This window comes from Paralichthys olivaceus, chromosome 12 (genome assembly GCF_024713975.1).
Source record: "Paralichthys olivaceus isolate ysfri-2021 chromosome 12, ASM2471397v2, whole genome shotgun sequence".
NCBI classification, from domain to species: Eukaryota; Metazoa; Chordata; class Actinopteri; order Pleuronectiformes; family Paralichthyidae; genus Paralichthys; species Paralichthys olivaceus.
This window is the reverse complement of record NC_091104.1, coordinates 21,437,931-21,463,436: the sequence shown is the minus strand read 5'-3', so window position 1 is coordinate 21,463,436 and position 25,506 is coordinate 21,437,931. Positions and strand designations below refer to the sequence as shown.

At 38.9% G+C, this 25,506-nt stretch overlaps 1 protein-coding gene across 2 annotated transcripts in view; it reads right to left on the bottom strand.

Annotated features, from left to right (window-relative positions):
- alk (ALK receptor tyrosine kinase) overlaps nt 1-25,506 on the bottom strand; it is a 340,767-nt gene that overhangs the window by 123,288 nt on the left and 191,973 nt on the right. For both annotated transcript variants that reach the window (XM_020084757.2, XM_069535974.1), the window contains exon 4: nt 8,113-8,317. In XM_020084757.2, the coding sequence (XP_019940316.2) occupies nt 8,113-8,317 (205 nt within the window). The remainder of the gene's footprint in view (nt 1-8,112; nt 8,318-25,506) is intronic.

Genomic DNA, 25,506 nt, shown 5'->3' with positions numbered 1-25,506 from the left:
GATCAAATTTCAACACTCTTCACCTCTGTCCAGCCTCTATCTATGGGATGACCGGATTTCTGTGATGGTTGGCATGGTGACATCTAGCTGCAGGAAGAAGGAGCTCATGCAGTCGCTGCTCTTCTTAAATGCAGCAAATACAGTAGCTCCAGTAGGTTGCAATCGATCTAGGTGTACATGTCATGCCATCTGATATATGTTTGGAGTTACTGAAACTGTGAGCCAAATAAGCATGGCCGGGTCAGCGTAGGGGAATCCATGTTTTTTGATATTTGTTTGAGTATTTGGCAAATAAAGAGCATTATTGGTGAGCGTCTCTCTTGGTTTTTGTTTGATAACCTCACAGTGGCAGGGGAGCTGCCACATATATGCTGTCTGATAAAGTAAAGTCTATACAGAAGTCTATTCTTAAAGAACAAGTCCACTCTCAAATTCTGCTGGGACCCCCCCCCCCCTGCAGTAAACTTTAAAAAATACAACAAAGAAGCAGGGAGTTGAGATCCATGTGAGCCATGGCCTAGTGGCTGCGCATGGGTGAGGGACAATGGCTGACCAAAACTCAATGTTCTTTATGTGTCATCAGAGCAAATCAAGACTTGTTTTTTTCACCGAAAAGTAGTCCAACTGTAGAAACTTCTCTGAGAGAATATCTGTGTCCTAATTCAGGGGCTGCCTTGTTTGGAGAATGCGATCTTGGGATTTCGTGATTTGTATCACACACTTTTCTGCCTTACCATTGTCGTCTCGCAATTGGCTGCAGTTGGACACAGCAAGCTAGTTTTAATACCTTCTTGGTTTGTTATCATATGTACTCTTAGCTGTTTGGTTGAGTTGAATCCCAAAACTTGCATTTAACGTTTTTCTCTTTTCTCAGCAAAGCACAATGAGTCCTTGGGTAAGTTGGTCTGAGAGGGATCCACCCATATTGCAGTGAGGCAATCTGTCTTCGAATGCAGCCTTCATAGAGCTAATGTATGGGTACCTACAGTATGTTAGATCTGAGCGAGTGGACCAAGCACATATGTGATTAACTGTCAACAATTCTTTTATTACCTCAAAAATGTTTTGGGGGTTACATTTACTATTTAAGGTTGTAGACCACTAAACCCAAATATTTCACCTTTAACCAGATAGGTAACATAACTTTGGGTGGCATATCTGTGAAGCTTTGGGTCACAATAGACTACCAGCATATCACACACCAGATGGCACAGTACTGCTCATTTCCTGTCCTTGAGATGTTATGTACTACACTCCTGGCCCAAAAAATAAGAAAACCATATTTTGAGAACTGCCTTTGTCTCTTGTCCAAATGATCTATAGTAATTGCAGCTTTCCTACTGGCAGCTCTCCCAGAACGAGAGCTATGAGGATCTCATCAGCCCTCCAGCGACCTCAGTCTGAGAGCTGGGGGGTCACCCCTCACAAACACTAAGCCGAAGAGATGAGGTGATGTAAAAGGCATGCCAGGGGTGGATGTGCTGCTTTGCCAACGAGAGGGCCTTGAGGTGACCCATCTCTTTCACTGTAGTTTAGGTCCACTCATTGAAGGACCCACAAAACATGGCTTTCAGAGACTCTCTGTAAGGAGGATGAATCATTCCTCCAGTTTCAAACAGGAGTTTCAGTGTGTGGCACTGGTATCATCAGGGCAAGCAAGGTAAGCAGCGATTGACCCATTAAAAGTTCAAAACCGAAACATCACTTTGATGTCGTACGAACGACCGTTAGCATTCATTTTGTAATTTACTGCCCACTTGTGGCTGCAGTAGGCTATTGTCTCTGGAAGCTGCTACAAGCTGTTGGATCTATCATTCCGTGTCACCTCAACAAAGGGCATGACAGAGGCTACGGTTTGTCAAGCAGAGAGGAAAGCAGCATTTTTTGGATGGCTGACAAGCTACACTTAGCTACAGACAAATGCGCTTGTCAAGCTGCCCTTGACTCAGCTTCCACCATTCTGAGATCAGATATGATCTTACATTCATTATTGTACACATGCACAGATGTGTGCGGAAACTGTTCTTAAGCATTACAAAAACATCTTTCTGCCTGCCTATCTATCTATCTATCTATCTATCTATCTATCTATCTATCTATCTATCTATCTATCCATACTTACATACATACATTCATCCTTTAATGGATAGTTACATTACATTTCATTTAGCTGACGCTTTAAAAGTGACTTACAATAAGTGCATCAACCATGCATCAAACCCAGAACAACAAGAATCAAGTAAGTACATTTTGCTTCACAAAGCCAAACTACAAAGCGCTACAATATAAGTGCCACATAAGTGCAACAAAATATATATATCCTCTTTTTAGTTTTTATTTATTTGTTTTATTTATTGTTATTTAGATCTCATCTTCACCGAGGTCGAGGTGTAGTCGGAAGAGATGTGTCTCTAGTCAGCGACGGAGGATATGAAGATTTTCTGCTGTCCTGGTGTCAATGGGGAGCTCCTTCAATCATTTAGGGGCCAGGACAGTAAACAGTCGTGATTTTGTTTGGTGGTTTGCTCGCAGTGAGGGAGCAAGCCGATTGGCAGATGCACAGTGGAGTGTATGGTTTGACCATTTCCTGGATGTAGACTCAACCCAAGTGAGTGAACGAGTGAGAGTGTGTGTGTGTGTGTGTGTGTGTGTGTGTGCGTTTAGCTGTGAACTAGCAGTCAAATGTACAGTTTAGACTGTCGGTAAATAAATGCTTCTCTTCAAGACCCAAGCCACGTTCCTATACTCTCCCTGCTGTCAGATGCCCTGGTCTGCAACACTCCTCTTGCTATAGCACAAATGCTCTCATATATTCTGCTCCACCATCAACAACTGCTGTCAAATAAAGGTATGACAGCAGGATGATAAATTACTCAGTAATTCACTTATTTACTCACTATGGCTACCTTTTATGCCAGAGGATGAAAAGACTAATTCGCACTACTGTCACACACTAGTCTGCCTCCCATCTGTAACGATCTACTCGTAATAACTCTGTCTCAGATGCCCTGGTCTTCTCTTATGAGATAACCTGGTATATCTAGACCTAATTACACCACCTTGATGATTCACATCTAAGTTTTACAAGAACCAAGCCAATAATTTGCCAAACCATTTATGTTCTGCTCTGTAGTTATCATTAAGGTTATCACATTGCTTTGTGCATAAAATAAACCTACATGAGATAATTATATGGTGTGTGATTATCTCTCTTATTTTTTTTTTTTGAAGTAACAGGTTGTAATGGAGCCAAGATAAAGTTTTCATAGCATAAGAACAAAGTCTGCTTCAAATGGAAAATGATGTATTGGTTTTATTGATGCCAGCAGATTGAGCAGATGAAACCACAGCCCACAATGTCTGAGAAACAGCTGTTTTCATGACAGTTACTACAAAAGTTTGGTTTAAAGGAAAAACATTTGTAATTGATTAAATCAAAGGTGACACTCACCTGGTCTACAATCATTCAAATACTACGGTGTATATCCCCATGTTTCAACTGTAGTCGTGGGCAGGTTTTAATGATAATAGTATATTGTAATACATAAAGTCTTAGAGGCATCTTTCTTGATTTCAAAAAGCCTTTTGCACAGTTCATATTGATTTCTTTAGAAGCTGAGTAATGTAGCCTTTGGCAATTATTCAACTTGCAAAGTATCTACTGTGAAAACGCAGACGAATATGATGTCAGTGTTGAAGCTGCTTTTTATTTCAGTTATGAAACTGTAAATTGAATAATTAAGTTAGTAGCGAGAATAATCCTTTTTAATTTACAGGGATTACAGCTGTTTAAATAGGGAAAGAAAATCTTTTTTTCCAGCCAACTGTTTCCATTGTGTGGCACAACTTTCATCATGACCGTGACAGTTACAATGAAATATTTTAATTGTCTGAGTGCAACCAGACGTTTAAGCCTTATTTTGGTTTATGTGGATATACTTTTCTGTAACATGATTAACAACAGCTCATTTTCTCTTTGCTGATGTAATTTTTTTCTTTCATACACTTTGGCTTTACTTGCTTAATATGCAAGCTTGATTTAGAAGAGGATGTGCAGTGCAGCCAATATTATAATATTATATATCATTTTTCACTCTGCATAATGTTCCTACAATACATCAAAATTTTACATTAACACCTGCCTCCTTGGATGCTTCTATCCCTGGCATTGCACAAGCTATGGATCAGTTTTAAGATGGCACTGCTCTAATGGTGCACTTTAAACGACATCCGACACATTCCACACTAATGCTTCATTGCATTTTTTCACACTGTGTAGTTCTGACTTGCTGCACATCGCATCACATCACATAAAAGCACCTGGTATTCGAGGCCATTTGGTCCATAGAATATTAATGAACAGTAAATTAATTTAAGTTATAAAGTTTGGATGCCATTGTGTGGTATATACTATAAAGTTATTCCCTTTGTGTATAAGGCAAATTCCACTGCCATCGTGTGCAATACCAGGAGCGGGCTAAAACGCACACACACACACAGGCCCCCGCCCCCACTAATTGGCTCAGAGCGACACACAGTGAGAAGCAGCTGGTAAGTGACTTTGTTGAAGAATCACTTTAACTGATGAACACTTATCAGTTATTCAAGGCCTGATCAGAAGTTTACTTAGTGTTTGTTTGATTCGCTCCAGAGTTTTTGAGACTGCATTTAAACATCATGAACAACATTTTGTGCTCAGTACAACATGAGACGTGACGCTCACAGTCTCAGTGTTAAAGTGACCGGAGCGACACGCAGACATGATCCGACACCATCGGTTAATAACTAAACACATGGCCGTAAATTTGTCACAAAATCCTCCCAATAAAAAAATTGAACAAATGAACGTGAACTAGTTCATGTGTGAAATTCATTTTTCCGTGAGCAACTCCCTGTGGCGTTTAAGCAACCTCTTGCTAGCAATCTAGACCAGGCCAAAGCAGTTAGGAATAGAATGCTGCTCAGGGCTGCAATTTTCTGTCTGAACCTGACTGAGCCAGAGAGAAAACTAACCAAGATGAACGCCAACCCAAATATCAATTAGACTTTTTTCTCTGATCCCGGCCCGGGTATCTACGCTCTAAGAACCAATGCCATATGCCACATTTATGGCAGTGGATAAGTAGCCATACAATATTGTGAGAACCTGGAAAGTAATACATTTTTTGATTTGCTTTGTTAAATGTACTTTATTAGTAACTTGCAGCCAGTTGTAGCTGTATTACAGTCTTGAAGTGATCTGGAGGGGGTGGCTCCACCCCTAGTACACACAATGACCCAATAAATAAATGCCTGCACAAAGAGACTGGACACACACCCACAATTTATGTGAGGACATGCCACTATGAAAACATACAGGCACACTCACACGATCATAATCTAAGCCCATCCTGCAACTCTCCCGTTGCTGAATGACACACTGGGGACGTTAACATTCACTGTGAGAGCTGACACTGTTTGATGAGTCAAGTCCTTTGCAGGCTGCGTTCAGAGGTCCTAAATATGCATCCCTCAGGTATTGTTAGACACAGAATGAATGCAGGTGCTCGAGGGAAGGCATGATAAAAAGCTCACCCAAAAAGTCTGCTTTTACAGCGGTTGGGGACGCGATTCTCCCAAATCTAGTGGAACTATAATCAGCTCCATTACTGATGTGCTTTACTTAATTCACTTAACTTGAGGTCAAAATGAATGAATGATTAATACGTTTGATGGACCAAACTAGAGCTCCATGTTGCATCACCAGTGGCATTCAGCTGTAGTGTCGTTCTTCCACAGACGACTTGTTAAAGTTTTATGTTTTGGGCTTGAAAGCAGAGCAGAATAGCGGTAGCTGTTTAAAAAAATATTTATTTATTATTTTTTCATTTTAAAATCAGCATGGGTCTTTTAACTTTTATTTCACCCAATGAGCACTGTCATTGTTTTTCAATACGCTGCAGAATGTATTATATTTCTTGACGGTTATTTCAAAGCACTCGTTGAGGATGAAGCATTAGCCACTGAGAATTGACTCTCAAAGAGATTTTGTGCTCGGACAGTCGCTTCAGATGTGATGTAACGTTATTGCAACACAGGTTGCTGGAGGAATTTTCATAAGGGTTTCAAAGCAAACCCACATTCAGTCCACAGCTGATATTTGCAGCACAGCATTCACACTTGTCCAGTTACTAAGACTAAGCTTAATTTAGAATTCGGTGAATAAGCAATTCTATTGATAACTTCAGTGTAGAATAGAATCAATAGAGATTACAAATATTTAACCACCGCAAAATTGTGTCGCAGATTTTTGCAAATAGTGCTGCACTATTCCTACTTCAGGGAATATACTTTTCATTTGGAGATGATGTCTGTGCTTCCTCCAACTGATTATTTTCATACAAAATTGCACTAAATCTTTTAAGCCTTAAATTAAGACATACACATAGACCCACACTTTTTTTTGTTTTGCAACAATTACCACATGTTTTAAACAAATCCTAATAACTTGAATCTACCTCCATGTAAGGGGAACCTAGTTAAATGATGAATGTGTAACAGAATGGTTTATTTTCCCCTTGGCTAACCCTGAACGAAATGCCCTGACTATTGAATCAGGCAGACGCGTCAAAACACAGCATTAAAATTCAAAGGCAAGGGCACAGGTTGGCAATTAGTAAGCTGACTGACTCCTCCAATGTCCGCGGGTGGCTCTTCTTGCTTTTGTTTTCGCTCTCTCGTTTTTATGATATGAGCGCTCTCCCTTCAGACCGGGAATGTGGGGAGTTTGGCAGAGCGAGTCTCAGAATGGCAGAGATGGTGTGGGCGGATGGCAGCCTCTGAATATAAATGAGAGCACACACAAACGTGCAGTCTAATCTGTCACACGTGTTATGAGCTGGTTCCTGTTATCCTCCCTTCAGAAGTCACACCAGCGTGAGCGTCACATAAACACACAAACCGTTACCTTAATCTAAACCTAAACCTGCCAGTGCCTCAGTGACCAAATCCTTAAACAAACCCAAAAGAATGATTTTAACTGTTTTTTTTTTAACACCGATGGTCCCTGTGGGCTCAACCTTAACCTTAACCTAATTCTAAGTCTTCACATTGAAATAAATTGATTTACTTTATGTGGACTTGCTTTTTTTAAGTCCTGTAAAAACAGATTCATGTCCCAACAACATGAGCAACAGCTGGACCGCACACACAAGTCACTTTTGGGAGACCTTAGATAGACTTGCATAGATTTCATCGGGACTTCCAAAACCCTATCCTAAAACCATTACTTTCCTAACCCTAACCCAACCATAACCTCAGCCACTGGCCAAAGAGCAGCTGGGAGAGAGCCATTCCAAAATAACTGGTGTTAAGTCTGAATTCTGTTTCCAAAGGTAACCTAGGACAGACACACACATGCATACAAATGTACAGCCACATTCACTCCCACATACAGAGAGCAGCAAAGATGCATCAAGCAAACATTCATGTGATTCCAATGCTCTGAGGAGATCATACACACACAGGTACACATGTCCATAGCAACGCATTGAGAGTTATCTCTTTGTATTCTGACTTCCTATGAGCTTGAACCATAAATGGAGGTGTGCTAATAAAGGAGGAGGTACAGCCATCCACAGCTATGGCCACATGTGAGTGTTGTCCTGGCCTCTGTCACCCAGTTGCACTCACTGTGCGAGAGTGTGGCTTCCAGGAGCCACAGTGAGAGCAGCACGTACCTGGTGTTAATTAACGATTAGACACAGGAAGGTGACATGAATGCAGTAACTGCTGTTGGTGCCAAGCTGCTGCAAAAGCAAATTGCAGGCGTTTGGACAAGTTATTTTCCCTTCTTACGCTGTCATCTCTCTCTGCGTCTTAGGCAGTCTCCACTTAAAAAGGGTGAGGGTGTCATCATTTGATTCTAGTTTCTCTGCCTCTAATGGAACACATTCACACAGGTTTGGGAACAGGGCAGTCACCAGGAAGCTTTTGGCTGGTGTGCAAGTACGCATGTACACACAACACCTACTCAGCTGAGCTCATATTCAGTCTCATTTACTTGTACTTAACCATGCTCGGCAAGGAGAATTTAATTTTAACACTAATTTAATGTATAAGACAAGTGCTTACCCTGTGATGCGTGGGAGGGTGTCAGTGGAGAAGAGGGCCACTGGCGGTTTGTCCCGCTCTATGAGCCATATGGTGTATTGGCCACTTTGTTTGGGGTGGAGGAACATGGCCATGTCCAGGCTACAGGGAACTTGCCCTCCCCACAGCCACGGACTCAGCACCCAGGGACCCCCAAACGCTGAACTGTTCACCCAGAGGAACTGACCTGAAGAAGAGAGAAAAAGAATTGTTGAACACACGAAACAGCACCATAAACAAATGTAGGCATCAGGAATTACTTATTGTCTCAGAGACGTATCGATCTTGCGAATATACACAGATCAAGGGTGGGAGGAAATCTTAAAAAGTTATGAGAAAATCTAATCTCATGAACGAGACGTATGCGTACAGTACAGTACAGAGACAAGATGAGTGATTGGCTGTGGTTTCAAATCATTTTGAGGCAATGGTTGAAAGTTGCACTTGATGAAAATGCATGAAATGAAGCTGCTTTGGAAAAGAGCTGTCAGGGACATCTGACAGGAGGGATAGAGGGTAAAAAATCAAAGCACAGTTTTTTCATCACTTTTATATGAAGTCCCATTTCACTGCCAAACCTATTGCACTCGTTCAAGCAAGAAGTTCATCAGAAGCTGACTTGTGTGTGTGTATGTGTGTGTGTGTGTAAACACAATGAAACTCAACTTGAAAGAAGGAAAATCTATTTTTAATGTGTTCAGTTAAGAAAGGTAGTGTTAATTTTTTTTTAAATTAAAAGCTAAAAGTCTCATAGAATCACTGATTGTCTTCCATTCTTACTGTGATGCTGCTGCTATTCTGTTTGTTAGCATAGGGAACATGAGGAACACTTGATGTTATAGTAACTGGAATAAATTTGGAAAGATTTTTAAATACAGAGTATTGGTTGAATGCTGAGTGTCATTACGATATCGACTCTAGCATTGTGGGAGCCACCCCCCTGTCAATTGTCAAAGCATTTTAAAATCTTGTTTTACAGCAGACAACATGAAATGCCAGTGGTGTTCTTAGACACAACCCAAGAGATTTATTCAGTGCCATATTCAGGTCAGCTGAAATAACATAAGTGTGAATCTGTTCAGCCAGAGATGTCTGACAGGAAATTTGGCTCAAAGTCATGTTGAAAGATATAAATTTGACAAAACTGAAAGGTCTGTGATGGTTTCTCCACCAGAATGTAAAAATAAGAGGGAGACTTATCCTCATTTTGAAGCGGAAAAAAGGCACTTTACAACTTTACAGTCCGGGAAAAGTTCCTTCTAATGCGTCTAACCACAACTCAGAGGAAGTGTGTCACTCTGTCTGCACTTTACCGAGGAGTACGAGAGCTTTATTCAACAATCAACACATAGAATACAGGAAGCCACTTACATGGATGATACACCAGTTAAACTGCAAAGACCTCATGTGGATAATCCAGCAAAGCACAAAACAAGATCTGAAGTCATTTGTACTGAATGAAACAGCAAAGCTTCTTTTATGATTTAGTTTTTGTAAGTAAGGCTGTAACTAACAATCCATTTTTCATTCAATCAATCCATCAATTCTTTTCTGCTTTGTCTTGTCCTGGTACACAAAAGCATACAGAAAAATGAAACCTGACACATTTTATCTTGAATAAAGGAATCATTTCAAACTTTAACTAACCTCATTTCATCATTCATCAAAAGATTGTAGTCTTACTGCTTAAATCATTTCTGTAAACAGAAACTGTACTACATTTATATTAAATTTAATTTACGCCGCTATATCGTCTGCTTCTTCCGTAAGGGTGACTCTTGTGGCACACACACACGCATGCACGCATGCACGCACACACACACGAACGCACACAGTACATCTGTGTGCGTTCGTGTGTGTGTGCACAGATGCACACAAAACCCCCTTTGCCTTGACTCTATCTGATATTTTACACTGTTTTGCCAACATCCTTTCAGCATTTTTTAACACGACCACCACACACAGGAGTGGCTAATAGTTAGTGTTAGCTGATTAGCATAGTCTGGAAACATTTTAACCCAACATGAATACTTTTTGCAACTGAATGGCTACTGCATATTCTTGGAGAAGCCCTGTGGGCGGATGGATTTTTTTTCTATGAATGTTGGTTTGTTTCCTTCTCCAGGCTGCACTCTTCCCTCAGCATGATGGTACTATCAGCTTCCTGTAGGTCAGATTGCAGTGAAATGTACTTTCTAACTGGGACACACTTGTCTCCTTGTGTTTGTAAAGTGTTGCACTCAAACAGTCTTTTGCTATTTGTTGTCTATATGCAATGTTTCTGTACTTGTATTTGTTGCAAAAACTTCTGATGTTCGTCATGTTGAGAATACAACTGAATATGGTACTTATTCCTTATTGAATGTACAGCAATCATTTTCAATATGTATACAGTTTATATAAATATCTCTATGCTCTTTAATCTGGTTGATCTGGGTTCCAACTCTCACTTCTGGTTATGAATTCTGAGTAGTGACCGAAAGAAAAAGATCACAAATACAATGACCAAAAAGTGATTTCTCTGTTGGGCTCAGTCTTTGAGATAGGGTGAGGAGTTCAGAAACCCACACGGAGCTGGAAGAAGAACCCCTGCTCTTTCAGGATAAAATAGGACAATTGAGGTGGTTCAGGAATGTATACAGGATGCCTGCTAGGCACTCTCTGTTGGAGGTTTATACTGCACTTCCAACAGGAATGAGACCCTGGGGTAGACCCAGAACTTGCTGGAGTAAACTACACCACCTCAGGATCCCCCAGAAGGAGCTGGAAATCCAGCAGAATGTCTGGATTTCTCTACTAATGCTATATCAGCAACCAAGGCCCAGATAAGCGGAAGACAATCGGTGGATGTATATGATCTATGATACAATTAATTATACATACATCAATGTATTTGATTTCATAAAGTCCAATTTCCTGTCAAATGAATGACCAAGAGCGTGCTTCTTAATTGTCTTGTGGGTCTAAAGTGTTTAAATAGCTGCTAGACATGAAGCTCTTCAATATATATATATATATATTGATTGTGTATTTGTTTGTAATATGTAATAATAATCATGCCTTTTTTTTAAACTTGTTACTCACTTCTATTTTCCTTTCCTGATATCCAGTGTTTCCCCCTTATCCCCTGAGGTTGTTAAAGACCTGGTGGATGTGGAGGCCTTCAAATTGGAGTACTCCAGTTAAGCCTTCTCTTTCACATTTGCATGCTCCTTACACAGAGGGTCCCGGCAATTTGGCAAGAATAGGCCAAGTACTTATAACACGTTCGCAGGCAATGTGCACTGCACACATTTCCTACACAGCCAGAAGCATTTGGATGTAAAGGCTTTTGAGCTCTGCCTGGAAGGGCTTTGGGCCTGAAGGCAGAAAAACTATTAACTTTTGTTTCCATGCACAAATAAGATAAAGAAACTAGCAATTTAGTGGCAGGATAAAAGTTATAACTGCAGACTCCAAAAGTAGTACTGTAATTCCATTAATGGACTTCTGCCTGTGCTTTACCTGTGAAAACAGCATGATGCCACCATTAAGTGCACTACATTGTGTATCTGCCGATACCAAGTACCGATCTGATGCCTGTGAATAAAAAGAAACTCTGAATTTAAACAGCTGTATGCTACCGCCTCTGTTTGGAAAGGCTGATTGCTATCATTGTCGTATGGCCTGGCTCAGGTTAAACACTTTGAAATACAAATGCAAAACAAAGTTATTTTATTAACTAGTTTTTACAGTCATGACTGTAAAGAACACAAACAAATCTAAGAATTAACAACATTTACTTCCTTTTAAATAGCTGTTCAAGTTTTTTAAAGGTCCAGTGTGTAAGATTTAGGTGAAAGGGACATGACAATTGAAGTCTACCACAGTTTCTTTTTCATGTTTGGAAGGGGAGGGATAGGTGAGCGGTGTTCAGCTGCAACATTCAATTTCAACACTAGATATAACAAAATTCTACACACTGTACCTTTAAATAAAATTTATAGACCTTTTAAGTTTAAAACAATAGAGCAACATTTTAAAAAAGTGCCAACGAAATTGAGGAATAAATAATTGGCAACACTAGGACCACCCTGTAACATATGGTACATGTCCCTGTTTTTACTTGTGGGAATTTGAAACACTGCAAAATTGCTGACGTTTGCATGTTCTGATCTCCAGGAAAAGAAAATTGCAGTTTTATCTGGGTTAAACCAACATATTTTAAATACATAGTATCGTAGTAATTTTAGTAATTTTGTAGTAGTCTTTTCTTCTTTTCCCTTTAAACCATACCTGCACAAGTTTCTCTGTTGTTCATTTCTCATTTATCTATGTAGTTTAGAATTTAACAGAGTCAAAAGAGTTAAACTATATTTGATCACTGGCCCGCAGAGGGGAAAACAAATCCAAATAAGCAGAAACATTTCAATTCAAAGTGATAGTTGTATTCCACATCACTGAATCAAGCTGGTAAACAGTTTTCTTGCTCTCGACGCATTTACAGATTCAATCAATTGAGGCTCTTGTTGACATAGAATACCGAATAAGGCCAACGGTTGATGACAGTGGAATTTCCTCTGATAATAAAAATGCAGCTAAAGGCCTGCGAGAGAGAGGAAAACAATCCATTCAAATTGTGTTCTTTGCCAAATCCTCCTATATTATAATGCATTTACCAAGGGCCAGGACAACCTAACAATTTTAGCCGCCACACATTTTAATTTACAAACCATTCATCGGTGCAACACAGTGACAATTTGCACTGTAGAGAGATGGTGTAGCACAATATTCTGCATGCTAATAAAGGCCATTCTTTTGTCTATGTTTGTTGTTACTTTTTGTTTTAGAATTATTTATTTTAAGCCCTAATGATCTGAACTTTAGAACAAAAGCTTAAGGAGGGGTGTCACCATAATTCAGTTCAGTTTTTATGGTAAAATATAAAGGGACTTGTCAACTTGAAGACAACACATAAAACTTAACAATGCTTATACCTTTCAAGGGCTTTGGTTAAAGAAGAATGATGGCACTGTCAAGACAAGAGTGTAATGGATCCATTTTCATACTTTGAGCAGAAATACATTGTCACGTTTTGTATAACAAGGTTTGTTAAAGCTAAACTCAGCGATACATAGTTAACTGAGCAACTGGAATAGTTATAAGACAAGCTCCTTTACCAATTCATAAATAGATAGTAAAATGAAGACAAAAAAGCAAATTACAGGATAGTAGAGTGACACATTTATAAGGATCTTATTCATGGTAAGGGTGAACAAAACATGTAGCTGTTACATGTCACTGCCGACAAGCATCATGTTGACTGATAGGAAAACGAAGGTAGACCTCAGAAAGTTGCACTTTCCAAGAGAAATAGATAAACAACTACATTTTAGTTCAAGTTAAAGACAACTCAATGTACAAGTTTGCAAGGACGGACCAAATTTTCTTGAATAAAGTCAACACTCAATGTGAAATAGCAAGAAAAGGTTCCCCGGAGCACTCTAAGTGCTCCAAAGCACTTGTGAAAAACCAGTGAGTAAAGCAGTGAGTTCTTTCAAAAACTATTCCAAAAAGTCCCTCTGTCTTGAAGAACCGTCTGTGAGTGGATTACTAATATGGCACACGATATGAAAACCAAAAACAAAAATGATGGACAGGAGAAATGATTGCCAGTTTTTCTCTCTGACCTGCAACGAAGCAGCAGAAATAAAAAATACTGTTCACAACTAACTATTTTTGTGGGTGTAGGGATCACTGCTAAGTAAAACCAAGGAGGATATTGTTTTTACAAGCTATTCATAACATTGCCAAAAGGTTTTCGCTAAAACAAGCTGGATGAATCATCATCATCATCAAAATCTCACACTGGATGCCAAAGAGAAGAAGTTCTAACCATCAATTTCCAGAGATTAGTGTGATGTGCCTCTGTGCAGACATGAACACACTACACAACAAAACAAACAAAGAACCAGCGTGCCGGACCAGTCTGTGACAATAAAGACTACATAAACAATCAATTGCCAGAGAAGAATGCTGTGGCCACACACAGATATACAGTAACTTTAGTTTTTGAAAACCGGCACCTTGTAAGCCGTTTGTAAAAATCGCAGTTTCAGCGATAGAGGAAACCAATTTTTTTTTTGCTAAATATTTGCATAAGTGTAGACAGGGCATTAGTGCTGCACATTAACTAGCTTGTGAGCCTAGGTACAAGAGTGCAGCATACTCTCATGCAGTCCACTAGACCCACACGATTATATATATACATACTTACACTGAAATGGTGGGTTATGTAACTTATATTTCAAAAAACACAAATTGTCCCTTACTAAATTTACAGAGGAATAACTTGAGTGACATACCAAAACACTGAAAACACCATAATGTCAGTGGTCCATTGGCTAACTAGCCAAAATCTTTAATATTTTAACATGGTTCAGAAAACTGTAACCATAAGTTAGCAGCTTTATGAGCGATAACGGTTCAATACTTGCTAACATCCATGACTAGTGAATTACCCCCCCATATTGACATAATAAGGATATAACATGATGTACTAGAACCAACCTGAGTAACAAACTCGACAAAGAGATGGATCACATAAAGCCAGTGTTTGGTTTTGTGCTCTTTAGATAAAACTCATATTTCTATCTCCACTGATCTGTGAACTTTTGGATATAATAAAATTAGACCTTTTATTAAATGTGACATAATTATTGCATTAAATCTTGAGATATGACGCAAAATGTGTTTTGTGATGTAAGAGTCAATCTTATCAGTTCATTATTAAGTCTGTTTGTGCCAGAAGACATTCCTTTGATGTGTTTCTGAGGGAGACAAACAATATCGCCTCTTTTTTTCCCGTAAATGTTTGAATCTTTTGTGCCCACGAAATAGTTTATCTGTGTATTGCATATTTACTACAGTGCAGATAAGACACTGTGGTGTATAGTACAAACACTTCATACAGGGTTTTCTGTAAGAGAGCCATGTTCACTCTTTGAAGCTCAACATGCCACAATAGTAATCACACCATAATCTGATTTATGTGGGAATTTCCATAGCCTTCCATCGTGATGTATTACTCAAACTAGAGTTGTTAGGCTCCCTATTTTGTTTGTTGAGCAGTGTTTAGTCCCAGAATGTCTGCAAACTATGCCGCTCATGTTCAGGTAATTCATTTACTTTATTGATTGATTTATGTTGATTTGCTTTTTAATCCAGTGCGTTTTTTAATTCCGAGGCACTGAGCCATATCAGGATGATCCGTTGGAAAGATTTACTTCTGTTCTCTTTGATGTCAGCAGCTGAACAGCTGGAAGATCTGATATTGCTGTGGCCAAACAGAGCACTAACAAAAAAGACCTTGATGTCAACATTAACACAATTATAGCAGAGAGGGAGTGTGGAGGTCACCAAGCTACAAAGTTCAGCAGGGCGCTCACTCAAACTAGAATTGTGATTGTGTGCGTCCATCAGGTTTAGTTGCAGTTTACCTCCAGGGCTTTCCTGACCTGTATAATATGCAGTGTTGACTTACAAGGAATTTAATAAAAAGGTATCAAGTGAATTTTTTCATTATGGGTTGTTAAAAAATGGTAACCTTCAAACTTGGGACTTCTGACTTTTCCCAACTTTGATTCTCTTCATCTTGGTTCCAAACAATTGGACAGACAAACAATCCAATAAAAACACAATTAAATACAACACAACAAAGACACAACAAAGAGAACAACAGAAGTTGCTGTGGTATAAATTGAATATGAAATAATCATGGTGATGCTTTTAATTAGTGTGTTACCATCTAAATTGTTTGAATTGTTGTTTTCTTTATCGTAGAATGAGCCTATTATATTTAAATACTTTATATTTACATCAGGAGAGGGTCCTCTCTACGGAGGCCACAATGTTTTTTACAGTAGCCAGAACTGGACAAGTTTTTATGACAACTGAAGGCTACTGATTGTTTCATGTTGATCCATGTGTTACTCTCCGGAAATCAGAGAAAATGTCAAAAAAGTAAAGAAAACTTGCAATGTTTCAAAGTGATAAAAACAATGTATAGTCTGACCCTTAGTCTGGATATGTAAAAAATGTGTTACATGTTTCTTGGCCCATATCAAATCCTTCCAACAATTTTCAACTGACGCATTTCTGTCACTTTTGCGTAATCCAGCAGACTTTGTAAAAATGACGCAATGGTGGCTTAATAATGCTGTTTATAATACACTTTATACTTTCAGCTCCCTCACATCTTCTCATTATTCCTTTTGTCACTTTCATGAACAATTGTTTGCTCAAAATAGGTAACTGGTACTGTAATATGTAGAGTACATATTTTTATATTCACTTGTCAAACAAGTATTTAAATACAACAAGCTGTATATAAATCATTTTCAGAAGTTTGTAGATTTTTGGGGTAAAAGCGCAAAGGACGCAATGAGAATCTCTTTTCATGGAATTAGTAATTACATCTAATGAGGCTATTATTTTACAGCAGGAAACCAACTTGTCAACTGGGTGAGAGATAAACATGTAATTGTGAAATAGAACCACTCTTCAGAAGGCACAGCTGTCTGAAGCCAATTTTGATAGCCAATGAAATGGCTCATCAATTTAGATAAAAACCTCTATAAGGAGCTATAAAATGGCCCGTTGTCTTGTCATTATGTGGAAAATTGTTTGGCTAATTCAAACCTTAATGATATTGTTTGGGAATGTTAAGGATAAAGTTTAAGCATCAGTTTAAAAACAAAACACTAGTCTGGCTGTAGGGAATCAGGCTGAGTTTTGAATGATTTATTTTGATAAATCTATTACTGCAGTGCATATTCACTGCTGTAGACAATGTAAATCTTACTTTGTAATAAACATTTAAAGAAAAACTATTTGAGAAATGCAGGTGTCATGTTCTGTATATGGATTTGCTTCATCCAAACATACTAAATGTGAAAAGAAAATAATCTCATTGTATTTTATTGTACAAGCAAGATGTTGTCTTTGATTTGTCAGTCTTCTTAAAAAAGTTGCGCAATCAATGATGACAGAGAAATTTCTGTTAAAATGAATTATATGACTCTCACCACCAGAAGACACTTTGCAGTTAAATACTGCTTCAGTGGATAAAAATGTTCCTGCCCACAACCACGCAAATTTGTTTCACAGTAGCTGCATCAATTCCTCCGTGTAAGATGCCTTGAGCTGGTTTCAGTGGAAAATGTGTTAATCACTGCCCCTGAAATATACTGAAAACACATTAACAGATCAAAAGAACTGTTGAACCATGGTTTTATCCTTTTAATTCCAGTTATCTTAACAATGTCTTTACTCTGACAGATGATTTAACAATTAGTCTGTAGGATCAATAACACATTAGTCAGTGATTCCACTGTTAAACTCCAAACTGTTCTGGAGTATATTGTGTATTTTAAGTACAGTACATTTGCGAGGATGGTGTGATGTGTTAAATTGTTTGTGTTTGAGATGTTGTGACTACAAATGGAAATGAGCTTGTAGCTGATTTTGGTACTAATCATCTTTTCTATTTGTTTGAGATCAATGTATCTATTCATTTTCATCATTTCTATAGAATGCCCTGAGCATCCTTCTCTGCATTTTGTTCTGCTTATACACTGATAACTGATTCATCTCTCACAGGTCAATATCAGCTGATAGAATCAAGCTATTTAACGTGTCATGTCGCTTGTGTCACCAGCAAAGTAAACAAGAGGCCTAGTAGAGATTTAAAGAGGGTTAGTGTAGACTTCAGCCTGAGGGGGAGAAAAGTGTCAGTGCCCAGTAAGCTGTCTGATTAGGAAGCCTTGTTTATCGAGAGAGTTGATTCAAACATTACCAATGGGCCTCACCCAAATGAGAGGATAATGCCACAGGCGTTTCACTGCTGCTCATTTGCAACAGGTGCACGGCAGAAGTATACATGAATAAGGACTTTACAACATTATCAGTCGATTGGTGTCAACACAACACACAACAATTTCACTGATGCAAAGAGGAGTTTCGGAGCTCTAAGTGGATAATTGTAAGTGCATGGCTGTGAATTAATTTGGTCCTTTTCCTTGTTATTTTTGTTGAAGAATCCTAATCTGCACATTCTGTACAATCGCCACAGTCAGAAGCTGCTTTCTTTAGTTGTCTTACATTGAGTCATAGTGTAAGGATCACCTACATTTGCTTTATGGTAGAATGTGTAGTGGGGGGCAAGTAGTCAGTTATTTTGCCTGAACATAAAACAGTCTGTACATGGATGGTCTGTCAGAAGCCTGACTTTATAATGATAAGGGAATCAATCTCTATCTTTATTTTATTGTTTATTTTTCTACTCAAATGTTAGAACCAACAACCATCCATTTAATAGCCCCTCTCCTCTAGCTTCCATGGTATCAGCTGTATGTCCTAATTTTCCTCATTGCGTTAGGATTCATAAACATTTTGTTTCCCACACCAATATGCAAGCCATGTTATCGGTCTAGTGTAAATTACAAGAAAAGTTATATTGTCTTCCAGAAAGCAATGGACGTGCAAAAGCATAACTTAGCAACACCATTCTTCTTCATCTAATTTCCATTTCACTCCATTCCATTTCTTACTAAGTGATTTTCAGACATGAACAGAATGTCTACACCGTTGGCTCCATTCTTTTTCAGGAGTTTGCCTTTCACACATTAAAGGGATAGTTCACAGAAAAATGAGAATTCACTCATTATCTACTCACCACTATGGAGGGTTGGGTGAAGTGTTGAAGTCCACAAAACACTTAGGAGTCTCAGGGGTAAACAGCTTTGCAGCTAAATCCAATAAAATTGAAGGATCTGGTGACTCCTTCAAATGTAAAACATGCCGTTTTAAATCTCTATAGTCAGTTTATAGAGTAATCCGCTGTGGAGATCTTGTGTTTTTGTTTAATGCACGTCGACAGTGGCATTGGTTCTTATCACCACAAGATCTCACATTTTTGTATCTGTATTCTACCCACTCGCTCACAATGAATCCTGCCTAGGATCTTCTGCTGTGTCCATCATTGGCTCATTCGGACATCCTCGGGAGATTTTATTACAGGGCTGGAGGAGAAACTCCGGAGAAAGTCCAGAGCCTCTTACTCTGAGATCATCTGTCTGGGAGTTTAGTTCATGCAGCTTGGCAGCTTGGTGGACGACACAAATACACACACTCGCACAAACCTGATGGAGGCTGATATCGAAGGAGGGGGTGCAGGGAATGAAATGTAAATATAAAGTATATATTAAGTACAGCATAGTAACAATAAGGTTTTGGTGGTTGGTAAGTAGCTCATTAATTCAATTCAATTCAATTCAATTTTATTTGTATAGCGCCAAATCATAATATATATTATCTCAAGGCACTTTACATAGAAAATACAATATAAATTAAGTTCATGGGGGAAAAAAGGAAATGAAAATCGCGCCAGGGTGGAGGGTTCATGGGGAAAATATTCTCATTTACATATTGACATAGATTTGGTCGATGTTCAACCACATTACACAAATCAGCTGTCCGTATTGGGAAGACATGATTTCCCAGAGAACATTCAATCATGAACATTCGTACACTGACATGTTTGGATGCAAATGGAAAACAGGAATGCAGTAATAGTGAAAGCGGTATGCATCAATGTTATGTCAATGTTTGCCTGCCTGCAGAAAAAAATATCTTTTAAGTTATTATGAGAAATATCACAAATTTAACAAATTAGACTATGGGGGGCCGCCACCATCACAGTAAAAGTAACAAAACCTCTACAAAGTTGCTTCTAACATTTCCTCAACTCTACGATGTTGTAAATCAAAAATCATGTTCATGCCTATAGAATTTATTGATCCCACAAAAACAAGCCTTGAACAAACTATTTAACAAGCTCTTATTTTATTAAGTACAAAAACAGGGGGAAAGAAAAAGCAGTACAAAGACAAAGTTGACACCAATACAGCAAAATATACCAGGTCGAGCATCAGCAAGTACGCAAATCTATGCAACAATCAGACACCAATCCTTAAAATATATTAATTCCAGAAAGATAAACTGAAATCTTTGTTGAGTTCAAAACAATTTCTCCAATGCTCCAAAACAGCAGGGGTGTTCTACTGCAACTGGCAACTACAGTTTTTTATAGCCATGAAGAAGAAGTGATTTCTGGCAGTGTCTTTAGCCTGGGCTAACTCAAATGTCAATAATTTGTAAATCATTAATTACTTTAAATGCACTGGTATTGGATTAGTGCTCAGTATTGGCCAATGTGCAAAATCCAGGTATTGGAATCTTTATCGGGAGGCAAAAATGTCTGTAAATTAAATTTTTGAAGATAAAAGTATATAATGAACAAATCATGTACAATATAAAATTAGAACTCCCAGAAATGAATCTCAAATAATCTTAAGCCTTCAAATACCAGTGTTTGGTCTAATAATGCATTGTTTTGATGCTGTGAAGCTGATATGTGAGAAAAGTCAGCCACCTACATAAGAAATGCCCAACTTGCTCGATCACTACACACTGCATCGTCCTTGTTCCATACACGGTTGAAAACATGTTTTTTTAAATACGCTAGTTTTGCCATGCATTTATGATGCGGAAAATATTTACCTGTGCAGATTATTTTATAAAATACACTGACCTGGAACTTCATGTCCACAGCCATGAATGTTTCTTTGCGACACGAAAGACAGCCAGTCCTCACTTTTAGAGAGCTGCAAGCAACACCATATCACCCAAGATACAAAGGTGTACTTATTCCACACAGGAAGATGGATTGGTGAATTGTTCTCTGCCTCTCTCTCAGCAACAAAGTGTATACTACGGAAATAAACAGCTTCTCCCTCTCACTTCTTGTCACTATCAACACCTACTGGCCCTGAGAGATACAGAGATGTTAGCTTACAGAGATCTATGTTCTTAGTCCTACTATTCACATATTTATCATTAGGAATATTATAACGTGACATTCAAGCTAAATCATGTTTATTTTAGAAATTCAAAAAAATAAATGAATAAAGGGCGCTCCCAAAAAGCCATGGTACAGTTCACACACTCCAAACAGTGTGGTCAAAAACTAATTAAAAAGAATCTACTTTAAGCCTCAAATACTAAGTGGACACTTACAAAAGGAAGACAAAAACTTCAGAAGCATGTTGAGAGTATTGGCGGGATCGGTTTGTGCATGTTACATGGTCTTGCCTGGCAAATAGGCTCAAGATCCAACAGCTGAGGGAAATATATGGAGAAAAAAAACTGGGACACATACTGCCTTTGTAGTCAAGACAAAAAGGAATGAATACATAAATTAGTAGATCTTCTGAGCAGAAAAAGCACCAAAGTGTTCATGAAAAAAACAAAACCCCTCTTGGCAACAAATACCCACCCAGTTAAAACTAGTAATCATGAAGTCTGTGGGAAGGTAGATAAGATAGTTTGTTGATTACTCAGCAGGCAGATAGTATCTCCTGGAGTGAATTCCTCTAGGCTAGGATATTATCTGATTGTGGAACATTAAAAAGGGAGATGGCTGTAGTAAACTCCGTTAAGGACTTCTGCCATTTTTCTTCTGCCCTTGTTTCATTTATCCTTCCCTTCACCGTCCTCATGTGTGAGGGAATGTGAGAAAAGTCTCTCAGGTGCCCTAGTGCATGCTTATGTGACAAAAAGTGGGAAAAGTGTGCAGGCTGCATTTTGTGTGCATGTTTAATTAATTTACCCGGATAAGAACTAATGTGTTTGTTTGTGCTATAGTGGATGAGTGTGCCACAGTTCCACCTGAGGGCAGTTTTGCTCCTCAGTGTTGGTTTGTGACTGTGTGTTATGGTCTAGGATGGCTGACAAGGGACCAAACTCGAGAGGCCAGCCAGCAGCCTCTCAGCAAAGGTAAGTTTGATGGATCACAATCCACAGGGGAAAGTCAACACCTCCTTCACCTGCCACCACCTCCTGCCTGGGCTGCTTGCAGGGGAGAATCCCAGAGCTGCTCTCAACAAGAGGCCTGGAAGCATGATACCGTAGCTGCAGCCAAGAACCAGACAGAGCAAAGCAGGGAGAGTATCTGTGAGCTTACATTGCTGTGTGATGAGACAGGAATTAAAAAAACTAAAATAATTAAATGATCACGTAAACAGCTCTAAAATACTGGATCAACTTTAAATAAATAAGCTATGACCTGTTTATCGTCTCATTAGCTCTGTTGAAAAACTGACATTTACAGTGTATACAATTGGTCACTATACCATTATTCTACAGTTTGCTTTTTTAATGTGTTTTAAGTGACTGATGTGGGGTTTAGTGAAGGGACAGGATTTCTGTAACAGCAGGGGTGCCCGGGGCATGGAGAAGAACTGAATATTGTGACAGTAGCAAACTGCAATGTCACTCAGCAGAGCAAATACCTTTGCCAAGGCCCAACAGTCTACTTAAATTCAATCCAGCCGCACCAAATGCACACAGTAGATATCAGTCATGTAAGTGTTCTGATTGTTTTCGTCAGGATCAAAAATGTCAAAGATCTCGCAATATTTAAGATATTAAAACAATTCCTCGAGTAGTCCACACCCAAAGTTAGTGGGTTCCTCCTTGACCCATTTCCCACCCTTCCATCAAGTTAAAACATATCGGTTCTATATTTTTTGTGTAATCCTACCAACAGAAAAACAAAAATGAAACTTAACCTCCTTTGCAGAGGTGAAAACGAAGGTTAACATTTCATCCCCTCTCCATTAGAATTGTGGACATTTTGACTCATCTGTTACTTTCATTGCTGCTGATGGGCAGAAATGTTAATATCAAGCTCTACCTCTGAGATCAAAAACCACAAAAATAGACTAGTGATACCACCAGAGGTAGTAAGTGTTATATGAATGTACACGGTGGACCATTGGTGGTCAGCAACCCAACTTTTACTTTGCAGGCTCAGTAACTATCCCTGTAGAAATACTATGCCACATCACAGTAAAAAGGAAAAGGTCTTCATAAGTCATGGACACTAAACACTGTTCCATATGTAGACTTAGAAAGTTAAAGGAGGGAAAGTAAAATATAAAGAGAACAAGCCTGTGTACAGCACAAATGATGGGCCACAACTACAATATTCCACAGTGAAATAGCAGCTACGTTTTAGGTCTGCATTATCGGAAAACATCTTAAACCGGCAGAGAGCAAACAAACACGGATAACTAAAGTCTTTTTTTTGTTGTGATATCATAGCAACATTTAATATGTACTCATGAAAGAAGTTACTCATTAACATTCAGTAAATGACATGGCTCTGCCAATGCAGTACAAAAAGGAAAATTATGAAAATAAAAAGGTATAGCAGTTTCACATTCTCGAGTTTCACCAAAGTTTTATGGTTTCTTTCTTGAAGTCTTAAATGCCAGCGTTGCATTTAAGTTCATTATTACAGGAGGTGAGAATACAGCATTAAGAGAAGGGGATGATGATGAACTGTGTTCTTTGACTTTTCACTTATACTCAAAGAAGAAACATACATTTACTGTGCTGCTGTTGTATGCTGAACAGTGCAATTTCAGTCCCCCCTAGTGTTCCTGGTCAATATGAACCTTGACCACTCAAATCAGTTAGTCCGTGAGCAGGTGAATATTTGTGCCAAATTTGAAAGAATCCTCTCAAGATGTGACCTTGACCTTTGACCACCAAATTCTAATCAGCTAACCTGTGTGTGCAAGTGAATGTTTGTATCCAATTTGAAGAGATTCCCTTGAGGTGTTCTTAAGATATCAAGTTCACAATATTGTGACAAACATTGGTGGACAACCCAAAAATATAATGCCTCTGACCACTGGCTGTTGCTGAGGTATAAAAAAAGGGATAAAGCTGCCTGGGTTCTATTTTATTCTACCTATTATTACTATTGTTTTAGTGATAGTCATATTACCAATGAAAAAGTAATTTCATTTTGTTTTTTACAAGCCCCATTACTATTATGTCAGTTGTGCTTGAACCCTCTGCCACAAACTGTTAATTTCTATTGCTGCTGATAAAGGTACAGTTCAATAAAGTGAATAGTTAATGGTTTGTATTTATATAGAGTGTGTTGGTGACCACTCAAAGTGCTTCACAGTACAGTTTGCCATTCACCCATTCATACACTGCATCTAGGTAGTAGCACTTTCTTGTTCTAATAGGGGCAATTCAGGGTTCAGCATCTTGCCCAAGGACACTTCTTCATGCAGATGGGGAATACTGGGGATTGAGCTGTCGATCTTCTGGTTGGAGGACGACCACTCTGCCCCTCACAAACAGCCTAAAGGCTTCATGTTGTTTCGCTTCACTTCGTTTTGGCCTGGTACTTGGGTATAAACAAGCAAGCCTGGCTTGAAAGGCTGTCACTACTTCAGTTGCCCTGTTCACAGTTTCAGAAAAACGCACCAACACCATTCGAGGAGGTGTGAGACCGCTGATACCACGCAGACTCCTGCAGACGCTTGATGCCGACAAAGACTGGGAGCCGACTGTGGTAATTTAGTGCTAGCCTTCATCATAGAATGAAATGAAGTGTTAGGGCACTCAGTCATGCTCAACAACTCCCTCTGCTTGATGTTTCAGATGGCAGCCATCACTTCAAGCTGTGGGGGACAAATTCTATGCCACATACAATATGTGACAAACGTGTGGTGGTAGAGAGGCGTGGGAGTTTGTAGAATGCATAAAATAAGCTTGTATAAACACATACTCGAGCAAATCACCTCTTCTTCCATTGGTTTACTTGCTTTTACCCCAAAATACACATTAAGACTTTCAGCGGGAGTAAACGGTGAACACACTCTTCAGAGGGGGCCGAGTGGTTGAGAGGTTACACATCTGCACTTGTGTTTGCACACGGATATTAGTCATTGTGATGTCCTCTAGTGATGCAGTGACTGGATTACTTAAGGACTGGACTGTCACACAAATATGAACAGGCAGACAAACACACACATCATTGATCGTGCTGGTTCTGTGAGCCTGCTTTAAAATTAAACTTAAATAAAAGCCTCTTCACACACACACACACACACACACACACACACATTTCAAAGCACTCACCCACCCAGTTGTCCTTGCATGCAGCTCAAAGAATCCTCACATGCGCACACACACACACACACACACTCACTCTCATACAAAGCAAAGGCTAATTTAATTAGCTATCCTGCCAAACTGGCGCTTCTTTTAATTACTTATGCTGCACACAGCAAAGTCTCTCACAGTTTGCAGAATAATAAACTCACCATGGATTTCCTTAAGTAATGACTGTGGAATGTACAGTATGTTGAATATAATGGGACGCTGGCAAAAGCAGAAGACATCTTCCAAGACAATCTGGTCCTGGAGATACAGTATATGAGGCAAAAGAAAAAAAACAACACGCGAAGC